Source organism: Lissotriton vulgaris, chromosome 10, assembly GCF_964263255.1.
Source record: "Lissotriton vulgaris chromosome 10, aLisVul1.2, whole genome shotgun sequence".
NCBI lineage: Eukaryota > Metazoa > Chordata > Amphibia > Caudata > Salamandridae > Lissotriton > Lissotriton vulgaris.
This window is the reverse complement of record NC_141698.1, coordinates 4639886-4656595: the sequence shown is the minus strand read 5'-3', so window position 1 is coordinate 4656595 and position 16710 is coordinate 4639886. Positions and strand designations below refer to the sequence as shown.

General features: G+C 48.9%; 1 protein-coding gene across 1 annotated transcript in view; it reads right to left on the bottom strand.

Annotated features, from left to right (window-relative positions):
* Positions 1-16710, bottom strand: part of CACNA1F (calcium voltage-gated channel subunit alpha1 F) — a 291317-nt gene that overhangs the window by 57587 nt on the left and 217020 nt on the right. Inside the window, exons 34-35 of the mRNA XM_086940156.1 lie at positions 10716-10781; positions 450-541 (exon numbers count right to left, since the gene is read on the bottom strand). Coding sequence (XP_086796282.1) covers positions 450-541; positions 10716-10781 — 158 coding nt within the window. The remainder of the gene's footprint in view (positions 1-449; positions 542-10715; positions 10782-16710) is intronic.

The following is a 16710-nucleotide window of genomic DNA, read 5'->3' as shown; positions in this document are numbered from 1 at the left end:
GGGGGCAGAGGACAAGAAGGTCACAATTACCACCGGAGCAGACAGCTGAGTACGCTAAACCCATCCACACACCCCTAAGACATTTAGCAAGCCTGAGGGAAGGGGCGATATGTTTACCATAAGACACAGAGCATACCTGAGGGAAGGGGCGATAGGTGTACCGTAAGCAGGTACGATAGGCCTGAGGGAAGGAGTGATAGGTGTACCATAAGACACAGAGCAGACCTGAGGGAAGGGCGATAGGTGTACCCTAAGACACATAGCATGCCTGAGGGAAGGGAGATAGGTGTATTGTACGCAGGTATGGTAGGCCTGAGGGAAGGGAGATAGGTGTATTGTACGCAGGTATGGTTGGCCTGAGAGAAGAGCAATAGGTGTACCCTAAGAGACATAGCAGGCCTCAGGGAAGGGGTGATGGGTGTCCACTAAGCAGGTAGAGCAGCACCCACCTGAAAAGCAGCAGCACAGCCTGTGGAAAGGTCTGGAAGTTATTGTTCCGGCTGATCTGGGTTCCATCTTGCATAGCGATCTTGCCAAACGTCTGGAAAAGAACAATCCTTGTCATCCAGTGAGACAGATAACTATGAATGTGTGTGTCACGAAATGCAACAAGGAACATGATTCATTAACACACAAGTCTGGGTGTTAGTACACAACTCAAGAATGCATGCGGCTATGACATGCAAGCTCCAAGCAATCAACACAGCAGGTGTTTGCAGATAGCAATTCTCAGCACACAGAACAAGGCGGTTTGCAAATATGCAACAGGTTATTTGCAGACTAGGGGGACTGTGGGAAGGTGCGTCTCATGGCCACTATAAACGCAGAGTTCATTAATCATTATAAATCTTTATCTGGGTAGATGCGGCTCGGTGTATCAGCACATCAGAAGAAAGACGGGGCATGAGAAGGGCCACCCTGGATGGATTCTTTCGGCTGTGGCCCCTTTCCTTCCACCTGTGCTTGAAGGTCTTGTAGGGTGAGATGGTCACAGCATGTCTCAAGGACGAGATAAGGACTGTGATCACCAGCGTGGACTCACCATGCTGTGCATCCTGTGTGCCGAGCATCATATCTCCACAAAAGGGGAACAAAGTGAATATCACTCAGTGAAGACGGCATAGGGCGAGAGTCTGTCAGGCCTCACAGGTTCTATTGCAATCCACACACACCTGTGGTGACATAATAGACAGCAGAACACCAGTTGTGTCTGTGTGTGAGCTCCTAGCATGAGAACCGCCTCCATCTGTTGCACATCCAGAGACCTGTCCAGTCGCAGGCGCAATCCTGTCAGCCTTGAGCACATTATTGTGCCTCCTCTCTTTCACATCACCATGTGGTACAAGTCACGGAGCGCACTCTCATGAACAGCACCATCCAGCATGTGTTGATAAGCACAGCTTCAGACAGAGCACCATCTAGTGTGTGTCGCTGTAGAACAAGTTACTTACCTTTGGTAACGCCTAATCTGGTAGAGATTCCTTCATATTGTTCATCTGATAGAGACTTCTAGCTGCAGATTCCGTACCTTAAAATAATCCCCAGGTGTCAGACTGGATACAGAAGATTTTCGAGCAGTACCCCTGTGCGCCAGTAGGTGGCATAGCTCCTCTCTGCGTGTCATAGTTGGCTTCGTCCATGCCAGAAGTGACGTGCATGGTTCTTATATAGGCGCCACCTAGGTGCACTGACGTCAGTTACTTTCGAGGCTTTCCACACCAGGAGCATGGAGCCATGATGGGCACTGACCACTGGGGTGACACACTAAGGCCCTTAAGAGGATGTTCCCAATACAGTAATCGGTTCGCAGAGCAGGGAAAATGGGCAGGAATCTGCGAGTAGATAGACTCTCTACCAGATAAGGTGTTACCAAAGGTAAGTAACTAGTTCATCTAATAGAGACTTCTAGCCACAGATTCCTAACCTTAGAAGAGATAGCCAAGCAATACCTCCTCGGAAGTAGGACTGCGAAATCAATTGTATCAGAAAGTCCTGCAGAACTGAACAGGCGAAGTGCTTGTCACAACAGACCTGAATGTCCAGGCAGTAGTGCTTGTTGAATGTGTGCAGTGAGGACCAGGTTGCCGCCTGACAGATGTCCATGACTGAGACACCGCGTGGTCACAGCCTTGGCGCTGGTAAAGTGAGCCCACAAGCCCTCAGGAGTTGCTTCTTGGCCAGTGCGTAGCGGATTTTAATGCATAGGACAATTCATCATGAGATAGTCCTTTTCTGTACTGGCTTCCATCTTTTTACTCCCACATAGCCTACGAAGAGTCGATCGTCCAACCGGAATTCTTTTGTGCAGTCAAGGTAGAACGACAACGCTCTAAAATGGAAACCATACTTTTTGGTAATAACCCATCTTTCTTGTCCACTAAGTCATGGCCATCTGAATTTAGACCTCTCCCGATTCCTAGCGTCAAAGCAAAAAATCTTTGTATAATCTTTGACACAAAACTATCTTTGAATGGCCAGTTCAATCAAACAGCCTCCTCGTGTTACTTTATTCTAAAATTTCTAAGGAAGATCCTGCTGTATATACCATTGGCTCTGCAAAAAACTGTAGTCACAGCACTTGGAAGAGGTGTGGCAAGTGGCCAGGGTGCCTGACTCCGGTGCCTGATCCTCGGTACTGGCGGCACGTTAGCCCAGCACCATGTGACTCTGGACAATAGCTCGCTGAATCTTCCCGAGGGCCCCGAGTGCCGGGACACCTCTCCGGAGGTAGCTGTGCGCTTTACAAATACTGGTGTTTCATTTCATTTCATTTCATTTCACTTATATGCTCAAGACTGGACTACTGCAATTCCCTCTTTATCAGTATCCACTAAAGAGGTTTAAGAAATCTGCAGGTTCTTCAGAATACAGCTGCACGTCTCCTCCTAGGCATCCCAAGACACAAGTCGGCAACCCAGACCCTAATCCACCTACATTGGCTACCAGTCGAAAAACATATTAAATTCAAAGCCCTGTGTATTGTTTTTAAATGCTTGCATGGCCTTGGCCCAGCTCAACTCTCTGAATCTTGTCTTCTCCATGTCCCATCCAGATCTCTTCGCTCTTCATCTACTGGCAACCTGGTCGCCCCCAAGGTCAAAACTGTCCGATGCCGTGAGAAAAGTTTCATCTTTCGCACTTCCAGGTTGTGGAGTTCCTTACCATCTATGGTTAAAAGCTATCAGAACCGCTGGGATTTCAGAAAAAGTTTAAAAACCTGGCTGTTTAATCAGCAAATGCTATAAGGGTCTCACCGTTCTCTGTGGTTACTCTAGTAGGTAGCGCCTAGACACCTCTGGGTATTAGCCATGCTTAATAAATACTATTTTCATTTTGGGTCCAGACGCTGGAGTCTCCCCTCCTCTTTGGAGGGATAATGCAGGGCAAAGAGTGTAGGCAGGGTGATGTCCTGGCCACGTGGAAAGGGGTTCAACCTTTGGAGGGAAAGGGGTACATGTGCGGCGAACTAGCGTGTCAGGACAAAAGAGGGCATAAGGAGGGCAGTCAGAGAGCGAATGAAATTTGCTGACCCTACTGATCGATGTAAAGGTTACTAAAAGGGCAGTTTTTATAGTCAAGAGCCTCAGGGGACAATTGAGCAGAGGTTCGAATGGTGCTCCCGTGAGAAAGACGAAGACCAGACTGAGGTCCAGCTGAGGCATGACGAAGGCCGCAGGTGGACACAAACATTGGAGGCCTTTAAGGAACGTAGCCACAACAGATGGCTTAAAGAGGAAAAGTTGATCAGGCAACAGCAAGAATCCCACGATGACAGAAAGGTGACCCTTAACGGTGTCCAGAGCCCTGTTGGGCCAAGGACAATGTGAACAAGAGAACTTTTGATAAAGGTGCAGAAAGGGGGTCAACATTTTGGGAACCACACCATGACACAAACTTGTGCCAATGGCAGGCGTATACGCCTGGCGGTCAAAATAACATTACAGACGTCGCAAGGAAGGTCAAAAGCTGTCAACTGTTGCCACCCAATCTACATGCAATAAGATGGAGGGCGCACAGGTCCAGGTTCAGAACCCTCCACTGTTGCTGCGACAGAGGATCCCTTCAGAGTGGCAGAATGATCGGAGAACCAATGGCCATGCTCAACAGCTCGGGATACCAGACTCTCCGTGCCCAACCTGGAGCCATGTGAATGACTTGAGCCCAGTTGTTCCTGATTTTCTTGAGAACTCTCGGCCACTTAGGGCCGTTGGCCATTGGCATTGTAGTGGGTGTTGAGGAAGATTTCAGTCTCGCCAACAACTCTGTTCCAGATGCAGCAAGGGATGTGTGGGCCCGACTGGCGCAGATAGTTGACCTGCTGGCAAGGATGCAGTAGGGGCCCCTCCCAAGCCATTGGAGCCCAAAGGCACTGCAGAGGGGCAGGGCTGCCTAAATATGGGGCTCATTGCCTCATAAATCTCTTTGAGCTGGGCGGTGGTCGCTCCAGCTCGGGAAAAATCGGGGAACTGAGATGCGGACCTGGGTTCAAGTTCCACCGTCTTGTGGGGCCTGGAGTGCCTTTGCTCCCACGTCTCGTCAGAAGACTTCGACGGAAGAAGCAAAGTTGAAGACCTCTTCAACTTCTTTGACTTTTTATGCTTGTGGTACTTCCCGACGACTGGGGATGGGATGACGAACGTAGGGAAGGACTCTGTGAACGGTCCTGGGATTGTTTGTGTGAACGGAACCTAGAGTGTGAGAGAGTCGACCAACATCGGGCAGCGAGCAGCTTGAGGGACTACTCCCTCAACGCCTTTGGCTGCATGGCATGGCAGTACGCGCATGTCTTTGAGTCGTGGTCCCACTGCAAACACACCAAGTGGGCATCCGTCAACCACATTTGCCGGTGACAGGCCCGCATGGTTTGAAACCAGCCAATTTCTTGTGTGGTCGACCTTCGCACCAGGAGAAAAATCTCAAAAAAGATTGACAAAACATCGAAAAAAGCCAGTCAAAAAGTGACTCAGGGGTGGCTCAGACTGGATCAGCGCTATCTAGTGCAGAAGGAAAAGAACTGACGTCAGCGCACCGAGGTGGCGCCTATATAGGTACCGCGCACGTCCCTTCTGGCACAGGCACGGCCAAACAACGACACCTACTGGCACGCTGGGGTACTGCTTGGAAATCTTCTGGATTCAGTCTGACACATGGGGATTATTCTAAGGTAAGGAACCTGCAGCTCAAAGTCTCTATCAGATCACACTCTCTGTGGGGCCATGAGCACACTGTCATTCACAGCACCCTCTACTGTCAGACACAAAACCTTCTACTGTGTGTCGCTGGGCACTGAGAAACAGCACAATCTCATTCGAGCTACTTTCCAAGTCAATAATCATGGAGGACGTCATTTAGAGATGGTGAGAAGTGAGGGAAAGTTGGGCTAGTTGGAAATGCCTCATTTACATTGTATTATACAATACATTGCATCGTAGCAACAGCTTTTGGTGTTAACACGGTACCCATAAATGTATAAGAACTTGCAGAAGCACTGTATCCACGCATGACTCCTGTTTACAGCTCCATGTGCAGTAAGACCCCACAATACCCTAAATCTCAACCTGACGCACATTACAGCGATATCATTCCATCAAACAGCAATTCAAAATTATCATTGCATTTTTCGAACAAGGGATCCTCCCAGACTTCCAGAAACGCAAATACATAATCACGCTGCTAAAGAGATCAAACCTCAAGCTGCAGGTTTTGTCCAATTCCTAACCTCCTGTGGTTGGGTGAGACGACAGAAATACGTGTTCAAGTCCAACTATCCAACTGCATCAAGGCCGGACGCCTCTCGGGCTCCCGCCAGTCTGGCCTCTAAGTGGGACGCAGCATTGAAACTTCCCGACTATGAACAGTAGACGATGTCCATCGATGCTATGAGGTGGCGACTCCCGCCTCTAGTAGATCTCAAAGCAGAGCTTGGCACCATCAATGATAATCCCCTCCCCTCCTTGCCTGTACGATGATTCGGGATCCAGAGATCAGTTCTAAGCCAGCTCAGTTTCTTCTCCAATCGATCCCAAATAGATGTTGCGCTCCAGAAGTGACCTGGGGGCCTATAGAGGCAGCACCTCTGCTCGTTGATGGTAGTGGCTTTCGAGGCTGTCCACGCGCCCAGAGGCCCAGGAGCGCATTGGTTGTGACCAGTGTGCAGATTCTTAGACTTGGGATCTTATTAATAGATAGAGTCCGATCACAGAATGGGGAGGACAGGAGGGTCGGTGAGAAGTTAGCGCCTATATAGAGTTTCTACCAGAAATAGCATTACCGAAGCCACAGAATCTTCACCTTTTGAATTGATACCAAAGTAGAGCCTGTTTGGAGGTGGGTCTGGGAATGACCCAAACCAGGAAGTCCAGCAGGACCGAGAAGACAAAATGCCCCTCTGCAAACCTGACTGTCCAGACAATAATGCTTTGTGAACATGTGGAGGGACACCCGTGTAGCCAGCCGCCTAAGGGATGCCTAGGACAGGGACACATGCCGGCAGTTTTGGCCCAAGTAGAATGAGCATGCAGTCCTTGTGGAGGCGGCTTTTATGCAGAGCAGGATCCAGGGGGAGATGGCCCTCTTCCGCACTGCTGTGCCTTTTTCACTTCAGAGAACTACACAAGGTGCTGATCGTCCACCTGGTGTTCCCTGGTACGATCTCTGTAAAAGCTATGCGCTCATTTGGTGTCCAAGTGATGGAGCTGAGAACACCAGCAGGGTGATAGCTTGACCGATGTGGAATGGCATTGAAACTTTTGGTAGAAATGCTGCTTGCGTCCGCAGAACAAGTTTGCCTGGGAAGAAGGCCGTGTTAGGTGGATTGACACAAGGAGCTTGAAGCTCACTCATCGTGTTACGGTGATGGCAATGAGAAACGGTCTAAATGGACAGGAACCGTAAGGGCACGCTGTGAAGCGACTTAAACAGAGTGCACATCCGATAAGGAAGGACCAGATGAAGGTCCCATTGGGGTATTACAAAGGGAGAAGGGGGAAGCATATGTTGTAGCCCTTCTAAATATCACATCACAACCGGTGACTTAAAGAAGGAGGGCTGATTTGGCAAATGTAAGAAGGCTCAAAGGGTCAAAAGATAACCCTTAACTGCATCCAAAGTAAAGCCTTCCCAGGCAAGAAACAAAACAAACAAAAGAACATCAGATAATGTGTACTGGACGTGGGTCACTCTAGCGTGTGCCTCACAAAACCACAAATTAGTCCCAACAACAGGCAAATACAATTTTCTTTGAGGGATGCCTGGCTGACAAGATTACATAAACCACCTTCAGAGGACGTTCAAAGGTGTTCAGCTGTCGCCGCTCAATCTCCAAGCATGAAAGCAGTGATTGTGAGGGCCCAGGTGCAGAACTCTGCCCTGATGCTGGGACAGCGGGTCCACCCTCAGGGGCAGCATGATCAGAGGACAGATGTTCAAGCCCTGGAATTCTGGAAATCTTACACTCTGTCCCCAATCCGGAGCCACTGGGATGACTTGAGCCTGGTCAGTCCGGAGCTTCTTGAGAACTAGGGTCAGGAGTGCTTTCAGCAGGAGGCGGCATCCAGGAGTCCCGAGCTCCACTCGAGGCAGAACGAGTGAGAGACGCTTTGGAAACTCCAACTCGCAGTTGTGTGTTCTAATTGGTGTCGAAAAGATCGAGCCAAGGTTCTCCCCATTCATGGACTTGCACAAACTCCAGATGTATTTTCCACCTGTGATCCGCTTGGGGTTGATGGATGACTCTGCCCACCCTGGCATTCAAGGAGCCTGCCAAGTGTTTCACCACCAGGAAGACCCCATGACAGTCCAACCATTTCAAGAAGCACAGGGCCTATTGGCACAGGGTCCGTGACACTTCCCCAACCTGTTTTTTGCAATACCACATTATGGATGTGTTGTCCGTGGGCACCTCTACTAGCCTCCCCTTGATAGAAGGTAGGAAGGCTTTCGACGCCAAGCAGGTAACCCTCAGCTCCAGAAGGCTGATATGGAGCCGGGACTCCGATCGAGACCAGAGGCCTCTGATCTCCAACTCTCTCAGACAGCCGGCCCAATCTAGAAGTGATGCATCTGACAAAACTGTCAGCTCTGGGTGGAGAATGGAGGGGGGTCAGCCACGGACCCAACAGCGGTTCAGTAACCCCCACTGCATATCCTTTGCAGACTCCTGGAAAAAGGTGAGCACAGTTGGAGAAGTCTCCCTGATGTCGGGGCCCATTGGGACCTCCAGGCCCATTGCACAGCCCCAATATGCCACCTGGCACGCTCGGCCAGCAGGATGCAAAAGAGCCTCAGTCCAAGCAGCCTCAGAGTCGAGCGCACTGAAATCTAGGACCGAGGCTGAAAGATTGGTACCGTAGCCTCATGTGCTGGACTTTCTTTCCCAGGGGAAAGGTAGGAAACCAATCCGTGTCCATACGGCTCTGATAAAGGGGAGCGTCTGAGATGGAGTTCGGTGTAACTTTGACATGTTGATAATAAAACCCAAAGATGACAGGCGGTTCGCCGTAGTCTGGAGGTGGCTGAAGACTGCCTGAGGTGAGCCCGCCTTCAACTGCCACTCATGGAGGTAAGGGAAGAGTGGTGCCCCTGGCCTCTAAAGGTGCGCTGCAACCACAGCCATTACTTTTGTGAACACCCGAGGGGCGCTGGTGATACCAAAGAAGAGCAGGGCAAACCAAAAATGCTCCTGTCCCTTCACAAACTGCAGGGAGCACTGATGGGCTGGCAGAACGGGCATATGGACGAATCCTGAAGGTCCAGCAACACCATCCAGGCTCCAGAATCGAGGGCAAACCATATCTGGGCCAGGGTGAGCCTCTTGAATATCTGCTTTCAGAGGAAAGCACTGAGAGGGTGAGGGTCTAGAATAGGACAGAAGGCCCAGAGAGCGAGTGGGAGCCCTGCTCACTTTAAAATGCTCTAGAGTGGAGTCAGCCTTGTCCTCCGACAGGTGAGTCCAGTCAAAGGACATGTTCATCAGGAAGAACTGGACATCGCCGGAGAACCAAGTCGATTGCAGCTATGCACGGCGGCCAATGCAACACTGGAGCTGATGGTCCACCGGATGGAATCGGTGGAGTCCAAGTAACAACAAATGGTGAACTTAGCTGCAACACAATCATCTTGAATTGCCCGAGTGAGAACAGGTTGGAGATCTTCAGAGACACCAGGGAGGACTTGTGTTGGAGAGTCTTAAAGGACGTTGGAATACTGTCCTAACAAGCAGCTGACATTAACCGATTGGGTGCCAAACTGGTGGAGGAAAAGACCTGTCTCCCAAACGTCTCCACGTGCTCAGATTCTCCTTCAGGGCGTGTGGTAGGAAAAGTGCTGGGGTTACCCAGGCTTGAGGCGGTTTGCACCATTAGACTTCAGGGAGAAGGGAGCTGTGAGAGGAAAGCAGGGTCACTGGGAGTAGGGCGATGCGCCTGGCAATTTGTCGATTGAGAGGAGGGCTAGAATATATTTGAGCCACGCCCCAAATAGGGTATCTTTCAGTGCCTCGTTAAATGTACGGGGGTCAGAAGATCTTTAGGCTGGAGGACTTCCGTCAACACATTGGTCTTAACCTTCAAGGTGGGGAACTGGAGATCAAGTACTTAAGCCACATACACCATGCTGTAGGAAGCGGATTCCTCTGTGGCGGGTCCCGTGGGTGAGAGTAGGCCTGTTTTCGGGGAGGTATAGAGTCCATTAGACTCCTGTAAGTCATTGCACCAATTACCATGCTGGTAGAATTGAGCTAACACGGGCTCACGGTCACTGTCAGAGTCTGTACCAAAAACAGAATGTGAAGTGTGAGTTCTCAATTGACGGGACTTTGGCAACAAGAATGAGACTTGTGGCGTCTCCGCCGCGCCTGTTCAGGTGTATGCCAGTGGTGCGAGGCGGGCAGAAATTGAATCCTGCCTCAATTTTTTGTACTTCTTTTTGGCTTACTGGACGACCATGATGAAGACCAGCCTCTCGATAGGCTACGGCGACTCTGGGACCGGTATTGAACTTTCGAAGCAGACTGCAACTTGGAATGGTCCCGACGAGGGGTCTTCTTATGCTTGGCGGTGTAAAGCTTTGCCTCGCGGTCCCTGAGAGCTTTCTGGTTCATTGACGTGCCGTTGCTGCAGACCTTGGAGTCATGACCCGATCCCAGGCACCGCAGGCGTACCTGGCGGAGATCTGTCACAGACACTTGTTTGTGACAGTCCTTACAGAGCTTAAAACCTGTTTTGTTTTGGAGGTGACATTAAATGTGTCTGAGAGATACGAAGGGGCCTTCAGATCGGTCTGACGAATGTCTTCATTTCTAGTTTTGGAGGGATTTTTATCTCTACCGTTAACTGCCCTGATGAATGTGAGGGTCCTACTCCCTATGGCAGATTGATAGATGAGGTTGAGTCCGCCCTGGTAGTACCATCTTACCAGGGTGGGGAGGGGAAGAGTATGATGGAGCATGACACATTACGTGGGCGAGGCTTCCTTACCCAGAACTACGGGATGTGGTCTTTCACCCTAGGGATAGTTAATATGGGATATAATGTTCGTCCGCACTCCCCTTTGGTGCATCAAACTCATTGTGACAATGGAGAGCTGTTCTAGGCGCCTGTGACCTGTAGCATCATCGGAGCTATGACCCACAGGGAACAAGCACGCCGGCACCCACAGCAAACATCCCGGCACTAGCAACCCTGGGTCCAGTCTCCGCCCTTACAAGGTAGACTTACCTGCATCCCGATGACGGCATAGATGAAGAATATCATGGCAATGAGGAGAGCGACGTATGGCAGAGCCTAGGAGAGAGGAAGAAAGAGAGAGAGGGAGTGAGAATGAGGGAGAGAGCAAAACAAAGAGGTAATGGAGAGACACGTCAGGAGAGAGAAAAAAGAGGCAGGGGCGGTGTGGGTGATGGAAAGAGAAAGCAAGAAAGCGAAGAACAGAGAGAGATGCAGAAAGAGGCTATGGAAAGATCATAGGAGAGAGAAGAAAAGGATGCGAAAGGAAGAGAGAAAAATAGAGACGGAGACAGAGAGGGTGAGTAAAGGAAAGAGAGGAAATTGGGGGAAAGAGTTCAGGAGCGATCAAGAGAACACAAAGAGAAAGGAAAGAGAAGGGTGTGGTAAAGCGTCAGAGAGAGATAGATTGGGAGCGAAACAGAAGGGAGAAAGAGAGAGAGACAATGAGTGGCACGAGGCGAGAGAGAAATGACAAGCAAAGCATGTATCTATATCAGGGTTTATGCGGGGCAATGTTGAGCCCTGTTTCCTGCTAGTTTGCAACACACACTGCTAGGAGTGCTTGAAACAAACAAGCAGATTTATGGAAGAATAACAAATATTCTACAATTTGGATACAAGTCCTGGTTACAGAACAACAGATGAACCAGCGAGAAGCTGAAACAGAGGGCAGCCTTGGGATTGGATGCTGCTAACACTAGGATCATGTGAAGCGGGTCAATGCAATCAGGCAAGAGCATACAATTGCAAAGTGGATAAAAGGAGAGAGCCTATTGGTTATGTATCTGTATCCGCTGAGTGGTTCAATCTTTTTCCTAGTTTTGAGATTAGTACGGAGGGTGACAGTGGTCACTATGCGCTCTTGGCTGCTCTGCATGCAGGACAAAGAGGGGCGCACTGCCAGCATTGGTAAATCACCCCCAGAGAATGAGCACCCACTACTCTGAGAGAGCTGTGGCGCGGTTGATGGGGTTTCAGTTACTCATGGGTTCGACACGTGAGAGGTTGAGTAAAATCGTACCTTGTATATTTTTATTGTCCGTCAGATTCAGTCACTTTTCCAGGTACATTTAATACAGGTAATAAGAAGTGGTTAACATGGTAGGTATGCCAGTAACCTGGAAAATAATTGGTCTGACCCGGAATGTATAGGTTTGAGAAGACCTGGACCTGCTAAACGTAGGTCCTGTCGCATATGTACAGATGGGGTGTGATGTATGCATGCAAAGGGGACTTGTTTAGCACACGACTACTGATGTTTCTTAGCACGCTTACATTTGGTTAGGGAGGGAATTATTGGAGGTCAAAGAACTGTTGATATAAAGACTCTAAGTATTACACAGGAAGGTTTTCAGGGATTTCCCAAAGCTCAGCAACAAAGGCTGATTTCTTAAACGCAGGGGCTGCGAGTTCCAGGGTTCGGCCACAGAGAAAGAAAAGGATTTGTCCACAAAGGTGACTGTTCCGACTCTTTGCACTTGGAGCAGACATTTGTCCTTAGAAGACAATTGTCATTATGGGGTGCAGCAGGAAAATTGTTTTGCTAAATATTTTGTTCGCTTGAGTAGACAAATTTGTGCTTGTCAAAGTTTTAAAAATAGTTTGTTCATATGATTAGACCTATGTCTCGTCACCTTCTCAATGTCGACCCTGTTCTCAACGGCGAGTATGTTGGCACTGAATCTTATCTAAATGTCGATGTGCTCAACATCGACCTTGAATAGCTTCATTTTTGAAGATTTTCTCTCTTTTTAGATCTCCTTTTACTGGAAACCTCAGAGGAAGGTGGAAGAAACCTGGTAGAGGACTGCCCGCTCTCCGCACTCAAACGACGTCCCACCTTTAGACTACGCCTCATCCTATCCGCATCGCTCTTCTTTTCCATGAAGGCGTATCTTCTCCCTGTCCCTCAGGGTGCGCCTAGAGAAGGCCCTGCGGTGTTGACATCTGCCAAGGATGTGGCTGTCAGGAAGGCAGGTGATACACACATCATGAGGGTCTGATTTGCCCGTCTTTCTGCCACAGGAAGGGCATTTGTGAGATGAAGATGGCATTTTATTTGGGTAGGAAAATAATTTTCCTGTAAGACAATGACAGAAAAACACTGGAAATGTTGAAATCCTATGAGTAAAGGTGTTGAGAAAATATTCTGACAGAAATTTTTGAAGAAAAAAACAAAAAAAGGCTGAGCTCAGTGCTCCAAGATTGTCAGCAGGAGCCGGGAAAAAAGAACTGAAGTAAGCGCCATCTACTGGGCATGATGGGAAACTGGAGGTCTGTGAGCCCTTAAAGGCACAGAGTCTCTTTTCATGTTTACAGACCTGCAGCCTACAAGTCTACATTGACGTCTTCCTTACTAACCTTTACAAAACATTTCAGAATATTTATAAGAACAAATAACACAGCTCCTGCTAATTTTCCTGGTCTTTTAATGATATATCAACCAATTTCTACGTAGAAATTAAAGCAATTTGCCAATATCACCTCATTTACAGGCTGCCAAACATTTGAATAAATTCAGTGCTACTCTTGTCTTACTGAAGAAAAGCGAACATCTGCACTCAAGAATATATATTGTAAAGAAGTGCTCCGGGCTTACCGCACGAGGCGGGCCTAACCAGTGCTTATGGTTTCAATGGGGACCCCCTGAGGGACAACAACTACCAGGCTCGGATTTCATGGATTTCAGATTTCTTTTGGGGAGGGTGACTCCTTTGTCATTTGCATTAGCTTTGGCTTCTTTGAAGTGACCAAGATTGCCGGAGAGCAGGACAGCGGTTAGTTGACCTCCAGGAATGCAAGTAGCAGTGCTTCTGTCTGTCTGTTATTTCTGAAAACATGAAGCTAATATTTTTTTGAAGAACAAGGCTAATATTTGTGGAATAAAAACAAATCTCTAAAAAAACAGAAAAGGTTGACGTATATTTTGGAGAATTTGAGTTGAGGAAGATTTGCAGGTTTTTCAGAAGAGTTTTACTGTTAATGGGAAGATGCTGAGAAGAGGTAAAGAAATTATACTTGTAATCCTAGCTCTGCATCGTAGGCATCCTCAAGTCATAAAGATAGAATAGTCCCACCTACGCAATGGGTCCCCAAAACCCTTCTTTATATGTATATTCTTTTGATGTTGGAGTAGCCGCCTCACTGATGATCAGTCTGGCGACGCCTCCAAAGGTTTGCGACAGGGCAGCTTTAACTCCATTTTATCTGCAGCTTCCATTACTCAAAATGCACTCTACTGGCAATTTGCTGAACAGCCTCAGTTCAGGAGAGCATGACACTCCAGAGGGAAAAGATTATACATAATATTATATATATCACAGTGGCAGATGTCACTGTGAAGTTATAGTTAGTGACCGGGTTTCCAAAGGAAATTGATTTTTTTGGTTTGCTAATACCTTTGGCACAGTTTGACGAATCTTCACAAAACATTCCACAAAAAAGGTTAAGTGAACTCAGTCCCTTCCAGGAAAGTTTCAGGGTGATCTGTCAAGTTGGCGATGAGAAAAACAGGGGGAGGACAGGGGGTCCAGGGCAGTGAATACAATTATTTTTTAGCGAAGGAAACTTGCAACCCCCTTCCATTTCTTCGACTATTAAATGGCCCTGGGGGCCCCATGCCCCGGGACTTGTTAAAATAATTATATGGGGAGGGGGGCCGAGGGCTCCTTTAACCTGAGCCATAAAATAGCCCCAGGGACCCAATACGCTGGGGCATAAATCCTGGCAGTGTCACGGGACCCCAAACCTGAGGACATTGTTGTTCCATGTCCGGGAGAGCACCAGCAGGATACAGAAATGTAAGTCCCTTCCAACTCTCTCCTAGGTTTGCTCCCATTGGACGGGAGCACAAACAAAAGCTGCTCCCATTGGATGGGAGCAAACCAATGGAGCCAGCTCCCGCCGTCACCCAAGACGGGTGCTGGCTGCAAAACCAGTGGAACCGCAGGGGCGATTGGCCTCCTCCGCGGCTTCCAATGATTTAAAGGTATGTAGTGCCCGGGATGGGTCCATGGTACCCCTAAAAAGTATGCCTGAGCGGGCAAAGAGACACAGGGGCCTTCAGTCTCCTGCTGTGGCCCCAATGTATGTTCTTGGGTGCCTCAGGAGGGACCGGGGTACCCCAAAAAACATTAAAGAAGGAAAAATACCCAGGGCACAAATATGAAAAGAGCAGAACAGTCTCTCATTTCATGTTCACTGCTCCTGGCAGGGAGCGTCCGATCAAAAAAAATCACTGAAATTCACTAGTTACAGTTAACTGAGTAACTATAACTCGCACCCTAGCCATGCGCTGCTTATTACCTTACATATTACATCACTCTTAATATGTTCTGTGACATCACTGGTAACATCACTGGTGAGAACTGCCCCCCCCCCCCCGGGCCGATATCCGCCACGGGGAACCCATCTCCTGGGGCCAGACCAGATTTGAATGGGTATGGGGACACGCAGCCTCCCTCCCTGGGCCAGTATTGCCCCCAGGACCACATTTCTGGGGGCTGGACATATAATAAAAGGGGGGGGGAGTGTCACACCACCCTCCCCCCCCCCCTCGCCAGGCCAATATTGGCCCCAAGCACCCAATTTCACAGGACCTGGCCATATAAAAAAAGGGAGAGTGGAACAAGCAGCCCTCCTCCCCCGAGCCCTATTGACCCTGAGGGCCCCATCCCCTATGGCCTGACTAAATAATAATGGGTGAGGGGGGCTTTGCGGCACCCTCCCCGGGCCAATTTCAGGTCCGGGGACACCATCCCCCAGGGCCTGGCTAATTAGTTTAGTGTTATGGCAGCAATCTTAGGACTTGGGACTCAGTCCTGAGTCCTAGAAAAAAAGTAACAAGCATTTGCAATGCAATGGTCTCGGCATCATTAAAGGTAGAGCTATTGGCATTGCTCATGACATTTCTTTTTTTTCTTTAAATCATAAATAAATGGCATTGTCATTTACATTGCCAATACACAGCACTCTGCACTCAACAGCACACACCACTCTGCACCTGCACTCACTGCTCTGCACACTCACTCTGCACTCACTACTCTGCACTCACTACTCTGCACTCACTACTCTGCACTCACTACTCTGCACTCACTACTCACTACTCTGCACTCACTACTCACTACTCTGCACTCACTACTCACTACTCTGCACTCACTACTCTGCACTCACTACTCACTACTCTGCACTCACTACTCTGCACTCACTACTCTGCACTCACTACTCACTACTCTGCACTCACTACTCTGCACTCTGCCCTCACTACTCTGCACTCTGCCCTCACTACTCTGCACTCTGCCCTCACTACTCTGCACTCACTACTCACTACTCTGCCCTCACTACTCTGCCCTCACTACTCACTACTCTGCACTCACTACTCTGCACTCACTACTCACTACTCTGCACTCACTACTCTGCACTCACTACTCACTACTCTGCACTCACTACTCACTACTCTGTACTCACTACTCACTACTCACTACTCTGCACTCACTACTCTGCACTCACTACTCTGCACTCACTACTCACTACTCTGCACTCACTACTCTGCACTCACTACTCTGCACTCACTACTCACTACTCTGCACTCACTACTCTGCACTCACTACTCACTACTCTGCACTCACTACTCACTACTCTGCACTCTCTACTCACTACTCTGCACTCACTACTCACTACTCACTACTCTGCACTCACTACTCACTACTCTGCACTCACTACTCACTACTCTGCACTCACTACTCTGCACTCACTACTCACTACTCTGCACTCACTACTCTGCACTCACTACTCACTACTTTGCACTCACTACTCTGCACTCACTACTCACTACTCTGCACTCACTACTCTGCACTCACTACTCACTACTCTGCACTCACTACTCTGCACTCACTACTCACTACTCTGCACTCACTACTCTGCACTCACTACTCACTACTCTACACTCACTACTCTGCACTCACTACTCACTACTCTGCACTCACTA